We start from the raw sequence: 24,836 nt of genomic DNA on the forward strand, positions 1-24,836 counted from the left end.
CGTGGCGGCGGTCAAAGCGCCACGCGAGCTGGTCAGCGGTGGTCAGACGAAATTAGGACCTCGGGTGAACAACTTAGAAAAAATTAGGACCCAGATGTGCATTTAAAAAAAATTAGGACCCAATCGACACTTTTGGAAAAGAACTCTTGCATTTTACTCAAAAACTATACCCCTGAAAAAAAAACTATACCCCCTGAAAAAAAAACTATACTGTTCTCGAAGTCCGACCGACCCAGACTTTGGCGTCGCATCCATGGCGATCTTCGCTGGCCTTCTCACCTTCGTCTCCACCCTCCTCGCTCTCGCCCTCCGGCACCTCTTGCGCCTCCTGCGCAGCCGCGCGCCCGACCCCGCGGCCGCGGCGGGGTTCTTCCACCCGTACACCAACGACGGCGGTGGCGGGGAGCGCGTGCTCTGGTGCGCCGTGCGCGCCGTCCAGGACCTCTGCCCCGACCTCCCCTGCGCCGTCTTCACCGGCGACGCGGACGCGTCCCCCGATGGACTCGCCGCCCGCGCGCTCGATCGCTTCGGTGTCCGCCTCCTCCGCCCGCCGCAGGTACGGCACGGCCCCATGGAGCGCAGTTTCTTGCGTAGTAGAAATTGGATCTCGGGAGACGGTCCTAGTCGTAGCTGCTTTGCTTCTTGCAAATTGAGCTTGCTTTAGTTCTGCAATGGACCCTCTTGCCGTTCTGATTGCTTTTTCTTGTAAATTTTTATCTGGACGACCTCCCGGTTAGTTTAACACTGCATTCTACTTCTGTTATGAAATGAGAAAAATGCAGTCTAGTGCTGTAGTACTACTTAACATAATGACATACTACTGCAAGTCTGCATTCAATTGGAACTTAATCAAAACAAATGTGGTGTACTGGCAAGAGCATTAAAATGTCTGAACTGCATTTTCAGGTCGTTTATTTGAACAAGAGAAAGTGGATCGAAGCAAGCACATATCCGCGCTTCACAATGATCGGGCAAAGTCTTGGCTCAGTATATCTCGCATGGGAGGCTCTTAACAAATTCACCCCGCAGTTTTACTTTGATACAAGTGGCTATGCTTTTACGTATCCACTGGCTTGGCTGTTTGGTTGCAAGGTCCTCTGCTACACTCATTATCCCACGATCAGTTCTGATATGGCCGAACGTGTTAAGCAGCGCAAATCAATGTACAATAACAACTCTCTTATCTCTGGAAGGTATGGGAACAATTTTAGATTCAATTCCTTTTATTGGAGTATCGTAATTTGGAAAACAGTGGTGCATTATTGTATCTGGGAGTTTAAAATCTTACTGTGCATGATCAAAAGAATGTCCAAAAACGTGTTACTTAAACATGCATGTTCTCTTGGCCCAGTCTATGATATGGTCAGTGTTCTTGACATATGTTTCTTTCCTCTATTGATATAGTCTGAATTAACAGGATTGTGCGTCGACAAAAGAATAATATTCTTTATATTTTCAATAGCATGTATCAATGATATCAACCATGCAAAACTAATTGGATGTTCTTTTGGTTGTAGCATTTGGTTATCTCGATGCAAAGTTCTGTACTAATTCGATGTTCTTTTGGCTGTAGCATTTGGTTATCTCGATGCAAAGTTCTGTACTAATTGGATGTTCTTTTGGCTGTAGCATTTGGTTGTCTCGATGCAAAGTTCTGTACTACACCATATTCAGTTGGTTGTATGGTTTAGTTGGTTCCTGTGCACATCTTGTGATGGTGAATTCCTCATGGACAAGATCCCATATTGTAAATATTTGGAAAGTCCCAGAGCGTACTAAGAGGGTATACCCTCCATGCGATACTTCCGCCCTGCAGGTATGTCTAGATTCCCATCAGTCACAATCAATTATGTGCTGTGATCATGTGAACACGTTATGAATGCAAGTCATCGACTAAAATTACTTCGGCATTCTTGTTGTTAGGCTAAAATCTAATTACACAAAAAGATTTGGTTTGTACTCACAATAAACATTTGATGAATAAAATAGATGCTTCCCCTGGAAAGATCAACTACACCTCCTGTTCTTATATCAGTTGCACAGTTCCGTCCTGAAAAGGTATGTCAACTTACTATTGCAACAAAATCTGTTACAAGATCTTACAGTTCACTCACTAAAGTAGCTCTACCCTTTTGCTCTCTGCTCTCCTCAGGCTCATGGTCTTCAGTTGGAGGCATTTGCACTTGCTCTTGAAAGGCTAGATTCAGACTTTCTTAAGCCAAAACTTCAATTTGCTGGCAGTTGCCGGAATAAAGAGGATCTGGAAAGATTACAAAAGCTTAAGGACAGATCTGTGGAGCTTCACATAGATGAGCTTGTAGAGTTCCACCAGGATATCTCTTACAGGTCTTGGTTTTGAAACTACAGCTAGAAACCACCTTTTCTTTGTCTAGTAATTAACAGGTATATTATTGCATGAAACAGAGACCTGGTACAGCTTCTTGGTGGTGCAATTTGTGGGCTCCATTCAATGACAGATGAGCATTTTGGAATAAGTGTCGTCGAGTACATGGCTGCTGGTGCTATTCCAATTGGTGAGTAACTGAGCAAGTATCCTATTGATCTCTGGTTGATGTCCTCAACTTCACTTTCCAAAGGATGCTATGCATGCTTTGCACTATAGCTGTTTCGTTCGAAGTTTTGGGTTACAGATTGCAATTATTGTAAAAACATTACATTTTTCTTTGCTGTGAACAACAAATCCCTCTTTGAATGTACTCCACATTGCAATTTTTGGGTGTCAAAGGTAAGGCAAAGATGAATTTCTAGAACCATGAACCGAATGATGCTGCACTTGGAGCTGATCATGCTGACTTTTTTTTTTGCGGGGGTGATCATGCTGACATTGAACATTTAATAACATTGCCTACTTTTTGCAGCCCATAAATCTGCAGGACCAATGATGGATATTGTGCTAGAGGAGGACAGCCGGGAGACAGGGTTTCTGGCCTCCAGGAAGGAAGAATTTGCGGAGGCAATCCTCAAGGTCTTGAGGATGCCGGAGCCAGAGAGGCGAGAAATGGCGGCAGCAGCACGGAAGCGTGCTCAAAGGTTTTCAGAGCAGAAGTTTCATGAAGATTTCACTAAAGCGGTTCGCCCAGTTTTATTAGGACGCTCATAGCCTTTTGCTCTAATAGCCAAAAACATTAACAAGTTCAGCATGATGGAGATTCTGAGGTTTGAGTGCATCTGCAAAGTTCTAGCTTGAGCTTTTCCAGATTATCAGTGTTAGTTTTGTGTATCACACACACTGTTGTATAGAGAAGAGCAAAAGAATGATATGATAAACTCTTGACTGTTTCTTTGGCACTATACTAGTACTGTATATTTTGACCACAATATCTGAACTTGAGGAATTCAACTCCATGCATGAACAGATTTCTAAAGTTATCCACATGAGAAAATTAAGTGTGGAAAGATTCTTGTAAGCCTCATCTGTGCATTCTTGCTGACGCCTGTTGGTGGCCTTGAGGTTGAAGAGTGGTGTCCATGGGAAAACTGGTACTTGTGCCATGTATGACAAAAGGGGTTAGGACCCCACCCTCTCAACTCCGGCTAAGCGCCGGCGGTGGCGGCTCTGGAGGGGATGCAACGGTGACGAAGGCTCTGTTCTCTGAATCTCAATGCAAGTTTCATATGCAGATGAGTTCTACTTTGAAGCACTACCAGCCGAGGTGCATGCAAGTTCGTTTCTATTGTTATTACCACTGTTTCTCAAAATAAATTGGTAATTAAGCAAGTGATGGCCAGGGCTTCTCATATGAGCCATCTGCCATGCATGGAGCAAAATGAATTCCACACCAACACAACCTAACTGCAAGTTGCAACCATGGAACACAACAACAAAACTGATCAGCCTATGCCATGTAGCAGATGGGCGCCAGGTCCAGGGAGCTCCACAGCAGCACGTCACCGTCGCTGCTGCCGTTCGCTGCCTCCGGTGACGACGAGCTCCCCGCCTCCGTGAGGCTGCTGCTGCCGCTGCTGCTGCCTGAACACTCCTCTTGCACGTAAGCTTTACCGTCCTCCTCCGTGCCATGATCAGCAGCAGCAGCAGCTGGTTCCGAGGATTGCTCCGATGCTGGCTGCTGCACCGCCAACCTCTGCTTCTTGCGGCACGCCTCGCGCAGGCCGGACAGCTGATCGCGCGCGGCGGAGGCGCCGCCGCCGAGGCGCATCCTGAGGCACTCGGACACACCGCTGAGCGCGTAGAGCGATGCGGACACCTTCCTCTCGTAGTCCATCCTCCTCATCGCCTCCTGCACCGCCGTCGCAGGCTCGCCGTCCACGTCGTTAGCCTCCACCGGCGCCGAGCCGCCGAGCTCTGCGGCGACCATCTCGAACGGGGAGCAGAGCCCGGCGTCCTCGTCTCCCGCCGCCGCCGGCTTGTCCATGAACTGGAAGTCCAGCTCCTCCTCCTCTTCCACCTCTTCTTCCTCCTCCACCTCTTCTTCTTCCTCCTCCTCCATTTCTGGCGAGTTGTTGCACTCCTCGCTCAAAAAGTCGTCTACCTGGAAGCAGTACTCGTCGTCACGGCCATGGATGTATGATTCTTGGCACGACGACGTCGACGAGGACATCTGCTTCTGCATCTGCTGCTGCAGCAGCGCAGCCTCTTGCGGCGCCGTGGCGTCGTTGAGGAGGAGCTGCTGGTTGCGGGCCTTGAGGCGGAGGAGGAGGAGGTTGGAGACCTTGGAAGGCAACGCCGGCGCCTGCATCGACAACATAGCCGGCGGCGGCGGCGGCTGCAAGGCGGCAGGCGGCGAGGGGCGGGGCCAGAAGTTGGTGCGGGTGTTGGCGCCGCGGAGGAGGCAGGCGGCCTCGTCGTAGGCGCGGGCGGCCTCCTCGGCGGTGTCGAAGGTGCCGAGCCACACGCGGATCTTCTGGATCGTGTCCTTGATCTCCGCCACCCACCGGCCGGACGGCCGCTGCCGCACGCCCACGAACCGCTTCCTACCCCGCTGCTGCTGCCTCGCCGCCGTCGCAGCCGCAACCGTGGACGTCGTCCACGCGTCCGTCGAAGCTAGTGATAGAGGTATGCCGACGTCGATGTCAGCGTCAGAGACGTCGTCGGATGCCTTGCGCTTCCTCGCCATGGATGGAACCATCGATCCGGCTCGGCGTGGAGTATGGACTGGAGGCTGAAAAGAGATGATCAGGTAGGGAGTATATATAGGGGAGGAGAGGAAGGAGTGGAGACAAGCGAGGATGAGGAAGATGCCTTTTGTTGCTTGTGTGTGCGCTACTAGCCTATAGCTCATTTGTGCATTCATATTAATTCATGTAAGTTTATTATAAGTATTTATATGCAATCTGCTGCATTTATATTGTTAATGGTGATGGGTTAGTAGCACTGATTGGGAATACAAAAAATACATTGCATCTGTAAATTGTGGTGTTCAACAAATGGGGGGACAAGGAGATCTAGTGAGAGAGATTGGATCTCTAGTTAATTCGTGTGTTCATGTTGTGAAAAGTTGTCTTTTGAATCTGCTTAGCTAAGGATGAGGGTGTGGTCGTGTTGGCCTAGTCATTGACAGGTTCATGTGACTATACATATATGATTTAGTTGGTGTAGAACTAGCTAGGTACACCTAGTCCTTTTGGACTTCAAAGTATGAGTGTATATCTTGCTGGCCTTTTTCGTAGGAGTGTATTGCTGCATGGATACTCAATATGGTATGCGAGCCAAGAAATTTTGAGTTCATGACCTCTTTGATTCCTCATCGGGCTAAACTTTTGTGTGAAATGATCTGTATATGCAAGAAAGATGATTAAACCACTATGATAAGGCTCAAAGTTTGTATAGGGTAGACCTAAGCATGGTCAGCTCGGCTCAGCGGGTTGGCCCAAAGCCCTGCCGTCAAGTCATAATGGCTATGAGCTCCAATTTTTAACCCCGCCCAAAAGCCTAAAATTCTTCAAAAAAGATATGGTGTTAAAAAAATAGAAGCAATGTTGTTTTTATTACTAAAAAAATTATTGTAGTACCGAATTAATATAATTATATTTCTCGTCCCTCTGGTTAGATGGGATCGGTTGGCATTTTCAGGTTGTTGCAACCCGGCCTAAGAAAATGATTTAGGTCTGGTACGACGAGGGAGGGGTGGCAGGGTCAAAATATGCCAGCGTACGCTATTTTCGTACTACCCCTCCCACCACATCCTCCTCGCGTCGCTCATTAACACCACCTTGCCATGCATGTTCCCTCATCATCCATGCTACTTAGCCGGGGTAGAGGCGAAGCCATCAGGTAGCGATGACCCCTTTCCCACCTTTCATTCCAACACGTGAATTCTGGTGTATGGTGCTTCCCCTTAACTATGCTTCATCTCTTATTTAGATCCCTCTTGTCTCACCACGATGTGGCTAGATCAATCATTCCTCATGCGATCAGAACTGAAAGTCGTCCATAAATCGAGCATTTTGACATGGCCGGATTGCTATTGATATTATTCTAGGATCGTGATCATAAAAACACTTGATATGAATGGTATGAAATCACCATTTCCCTCTTTAGAATACACCCTGTGAGATGTATCATAGTACATATAATTGATGCCAAGATGCATTTATAACATGATCGCTGGCTCGAGGCCCATTCAAGGGCTGGGTTTTCAGGATATAATACTTCAAATACAAACCTTACATAAAAACAATTATATTATGGCATGTTGTGCAAATCATTGATCTTTTGTTAATCTCTCAGAACATAAATTACACCAATGTATTTTATCATCCCGGGTTTGCAACGTAGATCATTGTCGCACAAGAATTTGATGTTTGTCACTTTCACCGTAGCAATGAAAGGGAAATAATGCAGGACAGGTACACCGCTCTTTGACCAGTTCGGCGACATCCAGATATTACCTTTTGGCGATTAGCTCATGTCTTAGTGTGCAAAATCCAGGGCATTTTGACGATGATGTGTGTATGGCATATATTATACATATGCGGTGCAATATGAGACCTCAGTTGAGCAACTAGGTAGTTTGGTAGTGTGTTCTTTGATTGAGCCAACTTGGCTCTTCTTATTGTTAACTAGCTTGCTTAGCAATGCACACTACTTGGATTGCAACGTCAAAGGAAAGGTTAAAAAGTGGGAGTTGATGATCTCACTTTGTACTACCAGAAAGTGTTTAGTGAAGTTGATGTTTTGCAGTCCCACTAGGACACTCACATAGCAAGGCCACAAGTGATGGTATCTGAAAAAGAGATGCTGTAAAATTTTGTAACTGTCTTAAGCACAGTCCAACTGACATGCCCCGGACGCCGCAAACTGCTTCTTGCTCGGTAGTCAGTACAGTAGTAGTACTATCTTGGTTCGAAATACATGATTTTGACAGTGATGGCCTCGAATATACATCTTTTGTTCTTACTTTTCATATGCACAGTATATTTTGCGTTAAATCTGAATGTTGTTTTCATCTTACTGTGAGTAGTTTTTAAATACCTTAACAGACAAAAAAAATTGCGAGGGCTCAACAGACAAAATTATGCAAATTTGACCGTCACATTTTCTAAGACTAGCATGTACTCCCAATTACTCCCTCCGTAAGAAAATATAAAAGCGTTTAAATCACTGCACCTATATATCTTTACGGAAGGAGTATAAGACGTTTTATTTTAGATCAAAAGGAGGTATATGTCCTTGGATAGGTCATCAATTGACGGTGTGTGAGTATGCGCGTGGGGTGGTGTCGCTATATATGTCTAATCTGTAGGCGGTGTTCGTAAAAGGAATCTAGTTAACTTGCATAATAACACACGACCAAGTCAGCAGTCACTACGGGCGTGTGCTTTTTATTTACACATGATTTCCAAATTTCCGTTTTCAGTTCCCAAGGCATGCTGAGCTGCAGCCATGGAGTTAACGCCTGTGTCCAAGAGCGACGACGTAAGCAGAACAAAACAACCACCCTAGGGGTTGAAATTCTTGACCCCTAACCGGCTTCTTAATCAACCAGAGCGGGGGTTAAAATTAAATCCGGCTGTCAATTTGTTTTTGTTCCCTACCAGCAAAAAAAAATGATTTTGTTCCCACCCGTCTGCGTTTTGTCATGCATGACGACGACGGTGTCTCCGATGCGCCTCCCCCACGCCAATTGAAAATTGAAGATCATCCTCCGATGTTCTAAGGAGTATTTTGGTGGCATATGCCAGTACTCTTGATGTCCTCGTCAGAATTAGGACATGCAACTTGTGAACGTCTAGCGGTTTGGCCCCAGCTGCGGACTGAGCTTCTCGACCTTTGTAGCTGGCCATCTTTTTTGTCCTGCACTCCTGGTGAGGTCTACCTAGCAGTGATATGTTTGACAAGGTCAAGCTTGCAACTGCACTGGGAATTCCTTTTCATCAGAATGCCTTTTCAAGCTCTGTGAACCAAAGGTCAGGTCTACTACCTGGTAGTGATATGGTTGACAAGGTCAAGCTTGCAACTGCACTGGGAATTCCATGAGTTTTGGCCAGGAAACAGAGATCAGGAAATAAATCATTGTGTCACATCAGAATGCCTTTTCGTGCTCTGTGACCCAGGATACGTGAGCTGATGTTTTAACGAGTAAATGACAGTGACTAGGTACAAAGGAAGGCATGTCATGGAGCACTGTTCAACCTACCCGTGAAGAGGACAAATGGCGCACCACTGTTAGCCAATGATTTACACGGACTGTTTGGCTTACCAAGTTAGCATTAGCAGTAGAGGCCCTGCCGTACCTGCACATTTTATATAACAGAGGACAGGAGAGCCAAATGGCACAAGATTTGCGGAAGACAGATTACCAGAGTGCCACCTTCGTCTTCTCTCCAAGTGGCAGCCAACCAATCACATAATTTGTTCTTTGGGGTCCAGCCAAGCAGTAGAATAATCGGAGCATCATTGATCCAAGGCAAGGCAAGCTCTATTGAATCTGATATCAGTTAAGACAAAGCAGTAAAGCATAATCCTGCTACTCGGTTGATCTCAATTGTTATTTTGGGTCATTTTGACGCCCTTATGTCTCGCAATTGTACCCAACAAAGATATGCTTGCATCAGTTGATTGTACTAGATATACGATGAAAAAAGGAGGAACACTTCACCAGTATGGTTTTGCTATGGCCGCAAGACATTTTTTTTTTCGCGAATACGCAAGGTGCGTATCTTTGTATTGATAGAAGGAGAGTACAAGCATGGGATTACAACGCTTACAATGCCATGTGCGCACTAGGCATGGTGAACAAGCGAAGGAGCACAACAGATAGGGGTGTGCTCAGCCCCACGGCTAGAAACTAGAGACTACGCGCCCGGGATAATGTTTTGCAGTCCGGTAGCGCCCGCCTTGGCCCATAGACGCGCCTCGTCCTTGATGGTGTCGGATGTGAAGGTAATCGATGGCGTCGCTCTGTCAAAGATACATGCATTTCGTTGCTTCCAAATCCACCAGGCTGAGAGGATGATGAGGGAGGCTAGGCCCTTGCGCATGGAAGTGGGCGCGAGGTCGAGAGAGGATTGCCACCACAATTGGAATGGCGTGTCGTGGTCCGGGAGGCTAATGGGCACGCGGGCCCAGCCGAGGATCTCGTGCCAAACTTGACGAGAGAAAGAGCATCCGGCAAGAAGGTGGTGCATGGTCTCATCCTCCTGGTCACACAAGACGCAGGCGTCGTTGTGGGGCAGTCCGCGGCGAGCCAGGCGCTCCGCGGTCCAGCAACGGTTTTGCATGGCCAGCCATAGGAAGAATTTGACGCGGAGAGGAGCCCAAGGTCGCCAAGTGAGCCGCCAGAAAGGGTCTTCACAGGCTCCAAAGAATAGGGCCTTGTAGCAGGAGCTTGTCGTGTACGTAGCAGAGGAGGTCCAACGCCAGCGTAGCGTGTCCGGCTCGCTAGAGAGCGCAATGTGCCGCACCGAACGCCATAGCTCGACGTACTGCAACATGGCCGCCGGCCCGAGCGCACCTCGGATATCCTGTACCCAAGAGCGCTGCTGCAGCCCATCACGCACGCATCTCTCCTTCCGAAGGCGTCTTGGGACAAGAGTTAGAACGAGAGGGGCAATCTCGGCCACGGACCTGCCAGTGATCCAATGGTCGGTCCAGAATCTGCAAGAATCTCCAGCTCCCAGTTGCCAAGTCGTGGAGGCTCTGAAAATTGCACTCGTGTCCGCATCATGGGGGATGTGAAGGTGGCTCCACGGGCGAGTAGCATCGGTACGTTGCAGCCATAGCCAGCGAACGCGGAGAGAGATGCCCGTACGCTGGATGTCTCGGATGCCGAGGCCACCGAGGGAGATCGGCCGGCATACACGCTGCCAGTTGACGAGGCACTGGCCCCCATTGGCCTTATCCGATCCAGCCCATAAGAATCCGCGGATGATCCGGTTCACCTTCTTAATGGTAGTGCTGCTGAAGGCGATGGCCATGAGGAAGTGCGCGGGGATGGCACTAAGGACATGGCGCACAAGGGATAGGCGGTCTCCCTTGGATAGCATAGATGCCCGCCATGTAGAGAGCTTGCGCCCAAGCTTGTCAATGATCGGCTCCAAGCTTGTTGAAGAGGCCTTGCGGACTGAGAGGGGCATCCCGAGGTAGGTGATGGGAAAGTGAGTGACGGGGCATTGCAACTCCACGGCTATAGCAGCAGTGTGATCCTCAGTGCATTGAATAGGAGTGGCCGAGCACTTGTCAAAGTTGGTGTGCAGCCCAGAAGCGAGGCCAAAGACGTGGAGGAGCCTGCGAATCGTGGCGAGGTCGTGAGGGTCCGGGTGGCAAAAGATGACCACATCGTCGGCATAAAGGGATATGCTCGAAGCTGCGTGACGGTTGGTCAAGCGATGGAGGAGGCCAAGGTCAACCGCACGCAGCAGCATGGAGTTCAGCACGTCGATGACCAAGGTGAAGAGCATGGGCGAGACCGGGTCGCCTTGACGAAGGCCGTGAGCGTGGTCGATCGGAGGCCCTGGGTGGCCGTTGATGAGAACTCTCGTGGAAGCCGTGGAGAGAAGCATGGAAATCCACTCACGCCAACGTGGGCCAAACCCCAGGTGCTGCAGAAGTTGCAGGAGGAAGGGCCAAGAAACACTGTCGAACGCACAAGCTATGTCCAACTTGAGAAGCATGCGTGGCGCCTTCAGGTTGTGCAAGAGACGAGCCGTCTGCTGCACGAGCAGAAAGTTGTCGTGGATGCATCGCCCCGCAATAAACGCGCTCTGGTTGGTGGAGACCATGGTATTCAGCCGAGGAGCGAGACGGAGAGAAAGAAGCTTCGCGACCAGCTTGGCGAAGATGTGTATGAGACTGATGGGTCTGTAGTCGTAGAGGGAGTGCGCATCAGCACGCTTGGGCAGCAGCAGAAGAAGGGCCTCATTGAGCTTCTGCAGACCGCGACCATTCATGGCGTGGAACTTGTCGAAAGCCACGAGAAAGTCGGGCTTGATCGTTTCCCAGCAGGCAACCAAGAACTCGGCGGTGAATCCATCGGGACCAGGCGCCTTTCCCGTCGGCATGCTTTTGACGGCGTTCCAAATCTCCTCCTCGGTGAAAGGCGCGTCAAGCGCAAGAAGATCGAACTGCGGCACCCGAAGGGCATGAAGATCAAGCGTGATGTCGCGATCGGAGGTGCTGCCAAGGGCGTTTGAGAAGTGGGTGAAGGCGGCCTCGGTCATCTCATCGTGGTCGGTGACGGTTTGGGTGTCGACGCGCAAACTCGTCATAAGGTTCCTCTGCTTGCGGTGGGCCGCGTGCACTTTGAGGTAGGAAACCGCTGCGTCGTCGCTCCGGAGCCAAGAGAGGCGCACGCGCTGCCTAGCGATGGATCGCTCGAGGGATGCAAGGCCAAGGTAGGACGCCTTGAGCTTCCGGCGAAACCAGGTCTCGAGGGGGGAAAGCGGACGTAGATCTTGAGCAGCGTCAAGTCTCGCAATGAGCTCGCGGGACACCGTAAGCTGAAAGGACACGTTGCCGATCGTGCGTGCGCTCCAGCTTTGCCGCCTCCTGGCCGTCGCCTTGAGACGTGTCACGATCCGTCTAAAGGGATTGGCGTCCGGCGGAGTAGAGGCCCAAGCCTCACTAACCACCTGGTGAAAACCCTCCAATTTTGGCCAAAATCTCTCAAAGTGGAAACGTCGTGCTCCCGGAGGGCGGGCCACGCAGTCGACAAGGAGCGGGCAGTGATTGGAGGCCGCGGAGGAGAGGCAGCGGAGTAGGCAGTGCGGGTGGGCGATCTCCCAACCGGAGGTGCAAAGAATGCGGTCATTACACACCAGAGTAGGGGCGTCGCGCTCGTTGGACCAAGTATATCGTCGGCCGTGCATATAGAGATCTCGAAGCTCCTCATCGGCGATGAAGCGCCTAAATCTGCTCATCGAGCGACGGTTGATGTTAGAGTTGTTCTTCTCCGAGGCCGAGGTGATCATGTTGAAATCTCCACCAATAAGCCATGGGCCGACGCGGGACTCGCGCACGTCGTGTAACTCGGCAAGGAACTCAAGCTTGGCGTCATCATCTTGAGGCCCATACACCCCGGTGAGCCACCAATGGCCCTCGCCGGCCAAGAAGGAGACCAAGGCCGTCATGTGATGCTCACCGATGAGGGGATTGGAGAGGGAGATGGTAGCTCGTTGCCAAGCAAGGAGGATACCATCGCGTGTGCCATCCGCGGGGAGGAACTAGGAAGTAAAAGTCCTCAAAGGACGGACCGAGCGTTTCCAAAACTATGGCGTCGGAGACATGCGCGAGCTTTGTCTCTTGGAGACACACTATGGTAGGTGCGGCAGCGGAGATCACGCTGCGGACGGCGGTGCGCTTAGCGCCGGAGTTAAGGCCTCGGACATTCCAAAAATGGTAGGCGCGGCAAGACATTTTCAGAGCCAGTGTAGTGTGAATGTAGAGTATGCGGCTGTCGACTGACCTCAGCGTATAACTGGGTAATAGCACAATGTAGGCATGGATAGAACACCACACCATGATCGGTTCCATACCGTAGCAGGCTTTAGTGTTTAGAGAAACTCGGCTTCGACGTCGAAGTAGCATAAATATACTCAGAGCGGCCGGGTTTAAATGCACTTAAAAAGGACTGAAGGAGAAAAACCTGGCCCTCCTGATCACATAGCTCCAGCCTCCAAATGGCAAACAATCTCATATGGGTTTACACCGACCACTTCACATGGGTTCCTGCTTTGACACGGGTTCTTGCTTGCCATATTAGCACTAGAGGTCCTCCTGCAGTACCTACACATTTTATATGAACAAGATAAAAGGAGAGCCAAATGGCACAAGATTGCCCAGGACAGAGTCCCACCACCGTATTCTCTCCAAGTGGGCAACCAATCACACAATATGTTCTCTGGGGTTCGGCCAAGCAGTAGAATAATCGGCCATGGTGGAAGCATAATTGATCCAAGACAAGGCAAACTCTACTGAATCTGATAACAGTTAAGACAAAGCAGCAACGCATAATCTTGCTACTTCGGGCCATTTTGACGACAGCATATCTTTGTTGGGTACATCTGAGAGCCGTTGAGAAAAAAAATAACACCTGGCCAGGTTGAAACAGTACGGTTTTGTGTTGCCAAGACATTTTCAAAGCCAATGTGAATGCAGAGTAGTATGAGCTTGTCAACTGACCTCAGCGTATAACTGGGTAATAACAGAATATGGGTGCAGAACGCCGCACCCTGATCGGTTCCACACCGTAGCAGGCTTTTGTGTTTAGAGAAACTCAACCTTGACGTTGAAGTATCATAAATATACCCAGAGCGGCCATATTTAAATGCACTTAAGAAGGACTGAAGGAGGAAAAACAGCAGCTCCTGATCACATTGCTCCAAGTGGCAGAAAATCTCATATACTGAATTATACGGAGTAAAACAATATCCACATAAACACATAGTTAGAAGAGACAGTAAGTAGGTTGCATGGAACTTAAGATCTACAACTTGCATGGTCGGTTCAAACAGTTTGCATTGCCAACCCAAAACTTAAGAGAAAATGTATTATTCATCTCTACAAAGCGAGCACCAAATCTGATACACAAAAATATGCACAGCAAACTCCTCCAAGAAAAATATACAACACAATAATACAAGGATTTATGTCCTAAAGAAAAATGTACAACATAATAATACAAGGATTCATGTCCTAAGTTTTGCTTCACCGTGTAAAAAAACACAACAAGAAGCACACCTGTACTGTTATATGTACCTGATCATCAAAAACCCAAAATCAAACAAAAATCTCACACCGTGGGAGCCAGGATGCCACCTATGACTTGTCTGGATCTAGACAGAAGACAAGAGTGGTGAAGTACGTTCATCAGAGTTCGAAGACCGCTGGATAGGCTTCAGTGCTGGGTCACAGTAGGCTGTTTCAAGACTGCTGAAGAACTCTGCCATCTCTGGTTTGCTTTGTTCTTGTATATCTTTGTTTACCAATGACTGCATGAACAAAAGTGAGACATGAAGGGTTTGTATGCCACAGAAATGATATCTAAAGATTCCAAATAAGAAAACAGCAGCTGCTGTTGCTAAGGTAAACAGGTGCACACATAGAGTGGCCTCCTATGCATTTACAAAAGGAGAAACTAATAAAAAAGTACCTCGGTAGAGTATGCTTCGAAGATGGGGTAAAATCGGTTTCCACAGTATGCATAGAACAGAAGTGTGAGAATCGGCAGAGGCACCAGCAGACTTGAACCAAGTGGAAATTCCTTTACTCCAAATACTCCGATTGAAATCAAATGCATCAGCACAAGAGAAAATATGGTTGCATTGTGCACAATGGGCCAAAATCTTCCACCGGTGTCATACTTGGGTGCATACACATTACAAAGCTGCATTTGTAGTAGCAAAGTTACAAACTGTAGATACTTAAACTGATGAATGATAAAGTTAAACATATGCAAATTGCGCTATCCAGTTTATAAAGCTGAAGCAAGTATTTCACTACTTCTGACAAATTTATCCAGCAGTAAAGAACAATTGCACATGGAAAATATGTCTTCTACTTGGCAATTTTGACCCAGCAAAATTATCTCGTGGTGCAGTCACTCCTCAGAACAGGTGTAACCAGGACACCTGATATACTACTGTCAGCCTCCCAATATATGGAAGTATAGTTCAATCAACAACTATATTTTCCATATTACATATTTAATTTTACATAGTTTCAAGGCATGTCCACGTTTATCAAGAAAGGTTCTAGTTAAATTCCACCACTAGATGATCTAGTTCATCTTCCAGAAAGGAACACTTTGGTTCTGCCCTAAACATATTAAGAGAAAGGTAGGCTCGCATCATACGCCTTAGACCACATCAATTTGATTTTATCCGCTCATAAATGGCGACAGCAATGAATCAATCATTGCAACACTGGCGGCCAAATCCAGGAAATATCTATCCAAAGTTCCTCAAAACAGTAGTTCACTACCCAAAATTTGGGAAGACCTAGATATTGAAGTCCACATTTCAACCTCCATGCACAAAGAGATCACGCTACGATGTGTAGCAGCAACAGGAAGCTAAAAGGGGCGATTAATAATCTGCAGCGTTTTCACCTGATTGCGAAATATGAAGTAGCCAAGGCAGAAGTAAGTCAACACAAATGGGAGGATAAGTGGAGCTACAATGGAGTACGTGAGCCCGAGAAGTCCAAACAAGAGAATCCGAGGAATTTCACTATGATAGTGCATCGATGGAGCTTCTGAGTCTTCCCTCTTGCAACACTTTGCGCAGCTCCCCCACAAGTGATACAGAAGGGCAGAAGTTTGAGTGAGTTCTGATGTTATACTTGTCCACGAAGTCACCACATATGCAATAAAGAAAGATGCCTGCAGAATCATCATGAAACCAATGATTGTTTAGCAACACACGTGCTCTGGCATGGACTAATACCATATGCCACAAGTGAAAATTGTGTAAGCAGGTATATATTGAAGTGGATAAGTAGCCACAGCAAGGAGCCAAGGACGTCGACAAAACAAAGAAGGTTGATGAAGGCTAAGGTTTGGAAGCCTGTTATTAAAGCTATTTACGAAAAAACAAAGTACAGAATTGTATCGATGTAACTGTATAAGTATATTATCCATGTCAACAGAAAGGTTATTGTCCATGTTCTATGAAGCTTGGAGGGGAGAGCACAATCTCAGAAGCAACTTGTGGTAACTTTCTCGTAGTATATACCAAACTGAACTTGTCATGCTGACGACAATCAAAAAACACATGCCCTACCTGTGCAGGTACAACAACCGCAAGCCGTTCAGGTATTTTCTTTGGATCAACGAATATGTTAAGTTGATTTAAGGCTGAGCCAGTAAGAACATTTGCAAAGAACACAGTCCATATGGTAAACCGAAGCATTTTGTTGCAAGCACTTCTCTCAATCCCACTGACAGACACAAATCCTTGCATGGTCGAAAATAGCTTCATTATTGAGGGCACATAAGAGGAAAGGAAGTGAAGAATGACACTGGGAAGATACCCAGTAACCAATTGACTGACAATGGCTCTGGAAAGATCAAAGAAGACAAAGGTCAGGTGTTTAGCCATTCTGATGTGCCATACATTGGATAAATAAAACCAACATAATAAGAACGGCTAGCACTAGTATCACTAATTCAGCATCTGAGCATAGATGCTGACTAGGCCCTTTCCAGATAACAAAATAAAGAACCAATGAGAGAAACATATATGATTATAATCTATGAACAGAAACTAACATTTCCAGTATGTTCCTCAGGAAAGGCAGCCATGCCTCAAGTTGCTCCATATAAGTGAGCCCTTGAATAAATCCCACAACTAGAAGAAACACGATTATCAGGAGAACTGAAGCTACAAATACTACAAATTTGGATATCCACCGTTCCATGAATGATGTAGAAAAGGAAGGCCAATAAACATCATGAGGATCAGGAGCATGCTCAGTTTGCCACTCAGTTGGATTGTCTGACTGCCTTATGTAAATTGCATTCGCTGAAGCATATCGAGATTTGAATGAAACAAAAGCAGCGGGAATCTCCTGAAGAGTTATGAAACATTAAGTATAGATAAGAGAATATCAATATGTTTGCATTTCATTTGTCAGAACCAAAGGACAACTAGGAAGATAAACTAATCAATACACCATAGTTAACTTAGCCAAGACCAAAGAAAAAACAGAAATACATACCCGTCTCCTAGTAGCATCTGATTGTTCCATTCTAACATTTTCCTCTAGGTCTTCCAGCCTTTTCTGATATTTCCCAATAGGATTATTTCTTCCAAATAGTCCAAGAAACTTTTTTGGAGGGTTGTCAGTAGAAGGTCGTTGTGGTACATATTTTAGGTTCTTTAGCTTTGTCCACATAATTTCGGTCTCATTCTGGATAGAAATCAAACAGGCAATCAGAAGAAGTGAAACGGGACACTGTTCAACAAGCTAGAATGCAGTGTTCCTTATGAAGTTCGGGAGAGCAAACAAACCAGTGTGCCATTACTATCATATACATCTAGGGGAGATGAGCAAAGTTTTTTTCACATGAAAATAAAATGTTCTAAGAAGGTTAGAAGTATGAGGATAAGCATCCAGTTGGCATGCTTATATAGAAAATCAGTAACTAGTTAATTACTACATGTATATGTGAAATATCGACCCAGAACACTTCACTGGACAGACATGACATCCAATATATTTCTTTGAGAATAAATGCATACAAAAATCTATTAACAGATTGGTTGTCAAAAAAGAATGCTACTCCCTCCGTCCCATAATATAAGAGCGTTTTTGGCACTATACTAGTGCAAAAAACGCTCTTATATTATGGGACGGAGGGAGTATATTGCTATGTGTAGAGTAAGAATGCTATGTGGTTAGCTTATAAAATTTTGACATCCATGAAAGTTGACCTATGCAAATATTGCATACTGAGTGCATTTAGATCACGTTGTAAAAAATATACAAATTAATACATACTGAGTTGATTTAGTTAAATAAATTCAACGAAACAAGGTTGTTCATCGACCAGATATCGCCTCCACCGGCCCTGCCCCTGGCCTCCTCGTGCACCGCCCCCGTGGGATCATCGGCGTGCGGCCTACTCCAGGCGGGGCCGATCGACCTCGACCCGGTTGACGTCCTCTCGCCGCAGTGCACGGAGCGAGGCGGCCAGGCCGGAGGGCAGCCCAGCTCTTCCTATCCCCGAGCGGGCGGAGCTCCGGGCCGCTGCCCGGAACCTTGAGCCAGGTACTCCGTCCATCCCAGCTACCCCCGCTACATGTTCGTTCTCTGCTCTTGAGTCGGCTCCGCCTCCTGGATGATCGCCTTGCTGAGGCCCGCGCGCGCCTTCAGACCGCCTCGGGTCCCTCTACTGAGGCCATCCCGCGCGCCCCGCAGCTTGCGCTGGCTGATCCTGCTGAGATCCGCGGCCGCACCCGCTCCCGCACCGCAGCCCTTCGCACCCAGAGCGCATCTCGAGTCTTGGGGTCAAGCAGCCCCCCGATGGTCTCGTGATGCGTACGCTGTTCTGGAACATCCACGGTTTCGGCCAAGATGGCCGACGCCGCCAACTGATAGAGTACATGCGCAATGAACGAATCGACACTGTGGCCATCCAGATTGACTTTCTTTAATGTTGCATCTGCTTTCAACTATTTCATAGCCTCCTGTCCCGAGGAAACGTCGAGAACAGGGTGTTGAGCCAAAAAGTAAAATCCATAGAGTTGGGGACTAAAGAGACTCTTTTTTTACGAAACGATGCGTACGGAATTTTCCCTATCGGAGCTCGAGCATTTGAGCTCCGATCTATATGCTTGGCACTAGCTCCCTTCTAGTGGGAGCGCGGGCCACTCGGGTGGCATCCTTCTAGGGGTTAAGGATGCCACCTTTGAGGTAGGAAGCATGGACCGAGGCGAGTTCTTCGTTAGCATGGAGATCTTCGAGCGGGCCCTCAACTTCAAATGGGAGATCATAGCGGTCTATGGCCCGGCCGATCACCAACGTTCCGAAGCTTTCCTCGCTGAGCTTCGCCGTAAGGTTGCAGCCGCCCAACTACTGGTGGTGGTGGGCGGCGACTTTAACCTCATCCGGTCGGAAGACGACAAGAGTAACAACTTGGTTAACTTCCCCCGGACGCAGATGTTCAATGACTGCATTGCAGACATGGGGCTTCTCGAGCTTGATAGGGTAGGAGCCAAATTCACTTGGACCAACCGCCAAGCGGAGCCGACCCGCTCAGTCCTCGACAGGGTCTTCGCATCTCCTGAGTGGGACATTCGTTGCCCCCTAGCTTCGCTCCGGGCGATTACTCGGATTGGATCCGATCACGTTCCCCTCCTACTCTCTTCGGAGAACGAACGTCCTCCCCTGCCGCCCCGCTTCTGATTCGAAACCTTCTGGTTGCACCAGCCTGGGTTTGCCGCTGCGGTGGTCGCTAGGTGGCAAGAGGCGCGCGAGGCTCCCCATCGTTCCCTCTCGGCCGTTGACTCCTGGCACTTCTGTGCAAAGCGGTCACGGCAATTCATGAAAGGATGGGGTGCTAACGTGGGCCGTGATATCCGAGAGCGCAAGAAAGTCCTCCTAGAGGCCACCCAGGCACTCGATCTCCGCGGCGCGGGTTTATCTGCCGAGGAATGGATGCTTAGATATGATTTAGAGGATCAGCTCACGATCATCTACACAGATGAGGAGGCTTACTGGCGCTTGCGGGGTATGCAGAATTGGGTCCTCAAGGGGGATGCCAATACCGCTTACTTCTAGGCCATCGCCAACGGCCGGCGACGCCGTAACTCCATCCCTCTCCTATGGAATGGAGAGACCCTCCTGCAGCAGCCGGAGGACATCCGGGCCCATGTAGACGGCTTCTACAGAGACCTATTCGCTGCCTCCCCTCGGGGAGGGCTGGCCCTCGCGCACGACATTTGGCCGGCCCACCGACGTGTCTCGCCGGCGGACAATGTGGCCCTGACGGCCCCGTTCTCCGAGGCAGAAGTCTGGGCAGCCATTAAGGGCATGAATCCTTCGTCGGCCCCTGACCCGGATGGCCTCCCAGTGAAGTTCTTCCAGACCTTCTGGGAGGTGATTAAACCGGAGGTGATGGCCCTCTTTGAGGAGTTCTATGTTGGTTCCATCGACCTTACCAGGCTGAACTTTGGGATTATTACCCTCATCCCCAAAATAACTGGAGCTTCGGATATCCGCCAGTTCCGCCCGATCACGGTGATCAATGTCATCTTCCGCATCCTTGCGAAGGGGTACGCCATTAGGGTGGCCCCAATAGCGGACCGGATCACCCACCCGAATCAGTCGGCATTCATCCAGGGACGGTATATCCTTGATGGGAGTCCTGGTGTTTCACGAAGCACTCCATGAGGTGCACACCAAACACCTCAAGGCAGTTTTCCTGAAACTGGACTTCCACAAGGCATACGACATGGTCAGCTGGCCCTTCCTTCGGGAATGCTTGCTCCGGAAGGGATTCGACGATAGATGGGTAACCCGCGTGATGCAAATGGTCTCCTCGGGCCGGACTGCGGTGAACATAAATGGCGAGATTGGTCCCTACTTCCCCACATTCTATGGGATCCGTCGGGGCGATCCCTTCTCTCCGTTCCTCTTCAACATGGTTGTTGATGCTCTGGCAGCCATCCTAGATAAGGCCAAGGCTGCGGGGCATATTAGGGGCATTGTACCGCATCTGGTTGGCGGAAATGGGATTTCCCTACTCCAATACGCAGATGACACCGTGGAGGGCTCTGCGAACGACATCACGAACCTGAAGTTCCTCCTGCTCTGCTTTCAACAGATGTCTGGCCTCAGGATCAACTTCGATAAGAGTGCGGTCATGGTCTTGGGATACCCCCAAGACGAACGACAGAGCATCGCGGATCGCCTCAACTGCCAGCTTGGGTGCTTCCCCATGACTTATTTGTGGATCCCCATTAGCGACTCGAGGTTCACGGTGGCCGAGCTGCGCCCCACGATGGGGAAGCTCCAGCACCGCAGTGAACCTTGGCAAGGCCGCTGGCTATCTAAGGCCGCCCGGACGGTGCTCATTAACTCGTCCCTCTCCAGCTTGCTCCTATTCACTATGAGCTTCTACAGCCTACCTGAGACTCTGCACCATGAGATTGCCACAGTCCAGGGGCGCTTCTTCTGGGCTGGCGAGGGCGACAAGCAGAAGTACCACATGGTTCGGTGGTCGGAGATCTGTAAACCTCGCGATCAGGGCGGACTCGGGATCATGTCCTCCAAACGGATGAACATAGCTCTCCTGATTAAGTGGTTGTGGCGGATTGTGAACGGAGAGGGTGGCTTGTGGCTTCGCATCATCCAGCAGAAATACCTCCGTGGTCAGCCACTCGCCTTCTGCCAGCGGTCCGGTGGGTCCCAGTTCTGGCAATCCATCATACAGCTCCTCCCAGTCCTCCGCATCGGGACCTCGATTGCGGTTGGATCTGGCACCGCCACGCTGTTCTGGTTCGATAGATGGGCTGGGGACTCCCCCTTCGCGGCTCGCTTCCCTGACCTGTTCTCCATCGCGGTAGATCCGCGGATTTCTGTTGCGGTGGCCCTTATTGACTTAGGGCACCTCGCGTTCCGGAGACCTTTTGGACCGGCGGAGAATGATGCTTGGTAGGACCTGCTCGACTGCATTGCTTTGCACGAGCCGGATCTGGAGATAGGAGAGGACCGCACCAGGTGGTGGCTAGAGCCATCTGGACAATTCTCCTCTAAATCTCTCTACCAGGCCATAGCCCCTTCGCCGGGTCCTAAGGCTCTCACCACCATCTGGGCGATCCGGCTCCCCTTGAAGATTAGGATATTCTTGTGGCAATGGATTCGCGGCCGCCTTCCGTCCGGCGTAGAGGTCCTGAAGCGCAACGGCCCTGGTGATGGGCGGTGCCCGCTCTGCGGGCCTGAAGAGGATACGAACCATATCTTCTTCACCTGTGTGTCCACGCAGTTCCTCTGGAGCTGTTTCCGTGAATTAGTGGGTGGAAGCTGGGACCACAACAACTTCCCCGCTCTCTTGGACAAACTTCAGGCGTTGCCACCCGCGTCTCGCCACATTAAGTGGTCGACCATCGGTGTGCTAGCCTGGACGTTGTGGACTATTAGGAATAAGCTTGTAATTCAACATGTCCCTCTTCGTCGCGCTACTGACGCTTTGTTCAAATGGTCTGGTTACTTGCAGCTTTGGCGGCCGCTTAGACGCCCCAGGGAGAGAGACGCCATCACCTCCATCATCACCCAGCTTCGCGCGATGGCTCTCCGGATGGCTCCTCCGCTTCCCCCACCACCACCAGAGCCGGATTAGATCTTCTCTACCTCGCCGCCACCGCCGTTTAGGTGTTGTGCGTGCCTCTTTTCTATGTTGGGCTTGTTGTGCTGTGCCCACAGCTGAACCAGTGTTTGTGTGCGTGTGTGTTGGACCTTGCCTGCGGTGGCGTTGTGTGTGTGTGTTCGGTTGGTACCTTCTTGACTTTGTGCTCGGTGGTTTGCTTTATTTATAAAGCGGGGCGAAAGCCTTTTTCGGTAAACCTCATGCTAGTATTTTTCATACAACTATATTCCCCAGCAACCCTTATGTCATGTAAGAAGTCGATAGACAGCCCATATAAACGTTTTATTAGGAACATTGATTATTCATGGACATCTGTTCATAATTATGCAATACAAATGTATCCAAAGGAACTGAATCTTACAAGAAGGCGGCGGAGTTTGCCAGTTTGATGAACAACAGTATGTGACAAGTAGGTGGATGAATGATACTCTTTGAAGAACTTATCAACAGCATCACTCACAGAACCACCATCAGTTATAGGGATAGCTCGAACCAGAACTGTGAAATACTGAGGTAGTGGCTTCGATGTCATAAAATACTCGAGCCTCTTGCCAGAAATATATCTGTACTCCTGCAAAGAAAAAACACAAAGTATTGCTTACAGAGAAAACTGAAACCAGTCAAGCACCAATTTTTTTTTACAAACAAAGTACGTAATAAACAGATGCCAGATCCAATGAGCATGTATTCATTATAAAAGGATAATGCGTTCTGTCCAACTGATACTCTGATACACAAGGAATCATGTTACAAATGAAGAAAGAAAATGCAAATTAAAAACTAAACAAAAAGTAGAAGAAACATTAAATTACTTACATAATAGAGCAGGTAGCATGCGACTCCAGTTATGATGTACACAGCAGAGAAGTGAAGCCATAATCTGTGAAGCACGTTACCACATGTAATAAGCATGACTTAGAGCTCAGACAGGAAGATAATTTCCAATAGAAACATCTAATTAGACTCCAACGAAATGTTTTGCATAAGCAAGAAGCCCTGGAGAATGCCACAACGTGAAGCCCCCGTGATTAGAGTGGTTAGAGCTGTTCCACACCATCCTAATCAAATTCTATGTACTGAATACTTAACAATGTTTCTTTTTTAAAACAGAGATGCAGCATCATCTATTAATCTACAGAATTCTGGAATAGCTGTAGATATCAGAATTCTGGAATAGCTACCTAATTTTGATTACACTGGCCATTTAATACGTAGAGAACACAAAACAATTATATCGCATGGAGATTGGTCATCAGGTTCATCAACACTAGACAAGCACTCAGAAAAGTGTAACTCCTTATATGCACTCCATGAAATAAAAAACTGCAGCATGAGGAGAATTAACCTGCTATAATACCAAACCTGAACAGCATAAACAGTATTATTAGTTACAAAAGTAAACTACTCTAGAATTATATATCATGGGGCTAACTGACCAGTTAAATTCACCTTCAGACACTAACCATGACATGTAGAACTCCCAAAATAAGCGCACCAAAATTATAAAAAATCAGGGGTTAAAATATCTCACTTGTTGGACCCGTCCAGGACATTGGAGATGCTCAAGACATCGACGGACTTGCTGGGCAGGTCGGTGAAGTCGATCAGCCGCAGCTGGTCCCCCATGAAGTTTATCGGCATGAGCACGCCGACGCCCACCACAGCGACTACGGCGAAAAGCCTGATGCTGCTCCCATAGCCCCGCAGCACCCTCGGATTCAGTAACAAAGCCAAGGGAACGAACAAGCACAGCTGGTGAGAGGGGATGGGGGACCTGAAGACGAAAATGCGGACGAAGACGACGCCGTCGAGCCCCGCGGCGGCGTGGATGTCGTCCTCGGAGCGGCGCCACGCGGCGGCGAGCCAGGACTCGAGCGGCGCGTAGGGGCGGCGGGGGGCGTACACGGAGACGAACGGCGGGCGGCGGCGGAGGAGCGAGTAGGCGGAGACGAGCAGCACGGTCAGGCCCAGGTTGACGCCCACCGCCGTCGCGAGCGCCGACACGATCATCTCGCCGGCGAGTCACTGAGCCTTCTCCCGAGGGGCTAGAATCTTCCGCGGCGAGGTGGGGCCCAGCGGTCAGTCAAGTTCAAAGTCATGTGCTACACTGTTACCATTATCACACGAAGACTTGTAACTAGAGGTTGGAGGTTGTTGACGATTAAGTCCGTGGGCCCGTGATGTCGGCGGGCCACGTGGCACCGGAGCGTGACGCGATGGTCGGCATGGGTCTATCCGGAAGGGGGACATGTGGCACCTCCATTGTTTAGAATACACATTCCTGCCAATACGTGTTCCTTCCCCGGTTAACGCGTAATTGAAAACACGCAAATAGAAAAGAACACCAAAGTAAGAAATGGTATGACTAAAAACAAATGCGCGCTTTGTCGCACCGTTATGACAAGTATATTTTTCATCCCCGTAGCGAAGTTTAGATTTAGTCCTTAATTTTAAAACCGGACAACTTACACCCTTAACTCCTAAAACCGGACAAGTTAGTTCCTTGTCTCGATTGTTTCGGTATCACTGCTGACTCAGCGTGGTTTT

At 48.8% G+C, this 24,836-nt stretch overlaps 3 protein-coding genes across 3 annotated transcripts; 1 reads left to right on the forward strand and 2 right to left on the reverse strand.

Moving 5' to 3' along the window:
- Positions 1-200: 200 nt before the first annotated feature.
- LOC123119608 (GDP-Man:Man(3)GlcNAc(2)-PP-Dol alpha-1,2-mannosyltransferase) lies at positions 201-3,394 on the forward strand. Its single transcript, XM_044539470.1, has 7 exons — positions 201-556; positions 907-1,193; positions 1,630-1,816; positions 1,990-2,058; positions 2,153-2,346; positions 2,425-2,534; positions 2,880-3,394. The coding sequence occupies exons 1-7, from the start codon at positions 254-256 to the stop codon at positions 3,119-3,121; spliced, it is 1,392 nt and encodes a 463-aa protein (XP_044395405.1). The 5' UTR covers positions 201-253; the 3' UTR covers positions 3,122-3,394.
- A 357-nt stretch (positions 3,395-3,751) lies between these two features.
- Positions 3,752-5,161, reverse strand: LOC123119609 (ethylene-responsive transcription factor ERN1). The gene has a single exon (XM_044539472.1). The coding sequence runs from the start codon at positions 5,106-5,108 to the stop codon at positions 3,858-3,860; it is 1,251 nt and encodes a 416-aa protein (XP_044395407.1). The 5' UTR covers positions 5,109-5,161; the 3' UTR covers positions 3,752-3,857.
- An 8,755-nt stretch (positions 5,162-13,916) lies between these two features.
- Positions 13,917-24,406, reverse strand: LOC123119610 (CSC1-like protein HYP1). Its single transcript, XM_044539473.1, has 10 exons — positions 24,064-24,406; positions 23,821-23,976; positions 23,106-23,169; positions 22,651-22,860; positions 17,138-17,329; positions 16,689-16,987; positions 16,201-16,477; positions 15,528-15,800; positions 14,571-14,804; positions 13,917-14,409 (listed from the first exon to the last, which is right to left on the reverse strand). The coding sequence occupies exons 1-10, from the start codon at positions 24,297-24,299 to the stop codon at positions 14,254-14,256; spliced, it is 2,097 nt and encodes a 698-aa protein (XP_044395408.1). The 5' UTR covers positions 24,300-24,406; the 3' UTR covers positions 13,917-14,253.
- Positions 24,407-24,836: the final 430 nt, after the last annotated feature.

Source organism: Triticum aestivum, chromosome 5D (genome assembly GCF_018294505.1).
Source record: "Triticum aestivum cultivar Chinese Spring chromosome 5D, IWGSC CS RefSeq v2.1, whole genome shotgun sequence".
Classification (NCBI taxonomy): Eukaryota; Viridiplantae; Streptophyta; class Magnoliopsida; order Poales; family Poaceae; genus Triticum; species Triticum aestivum.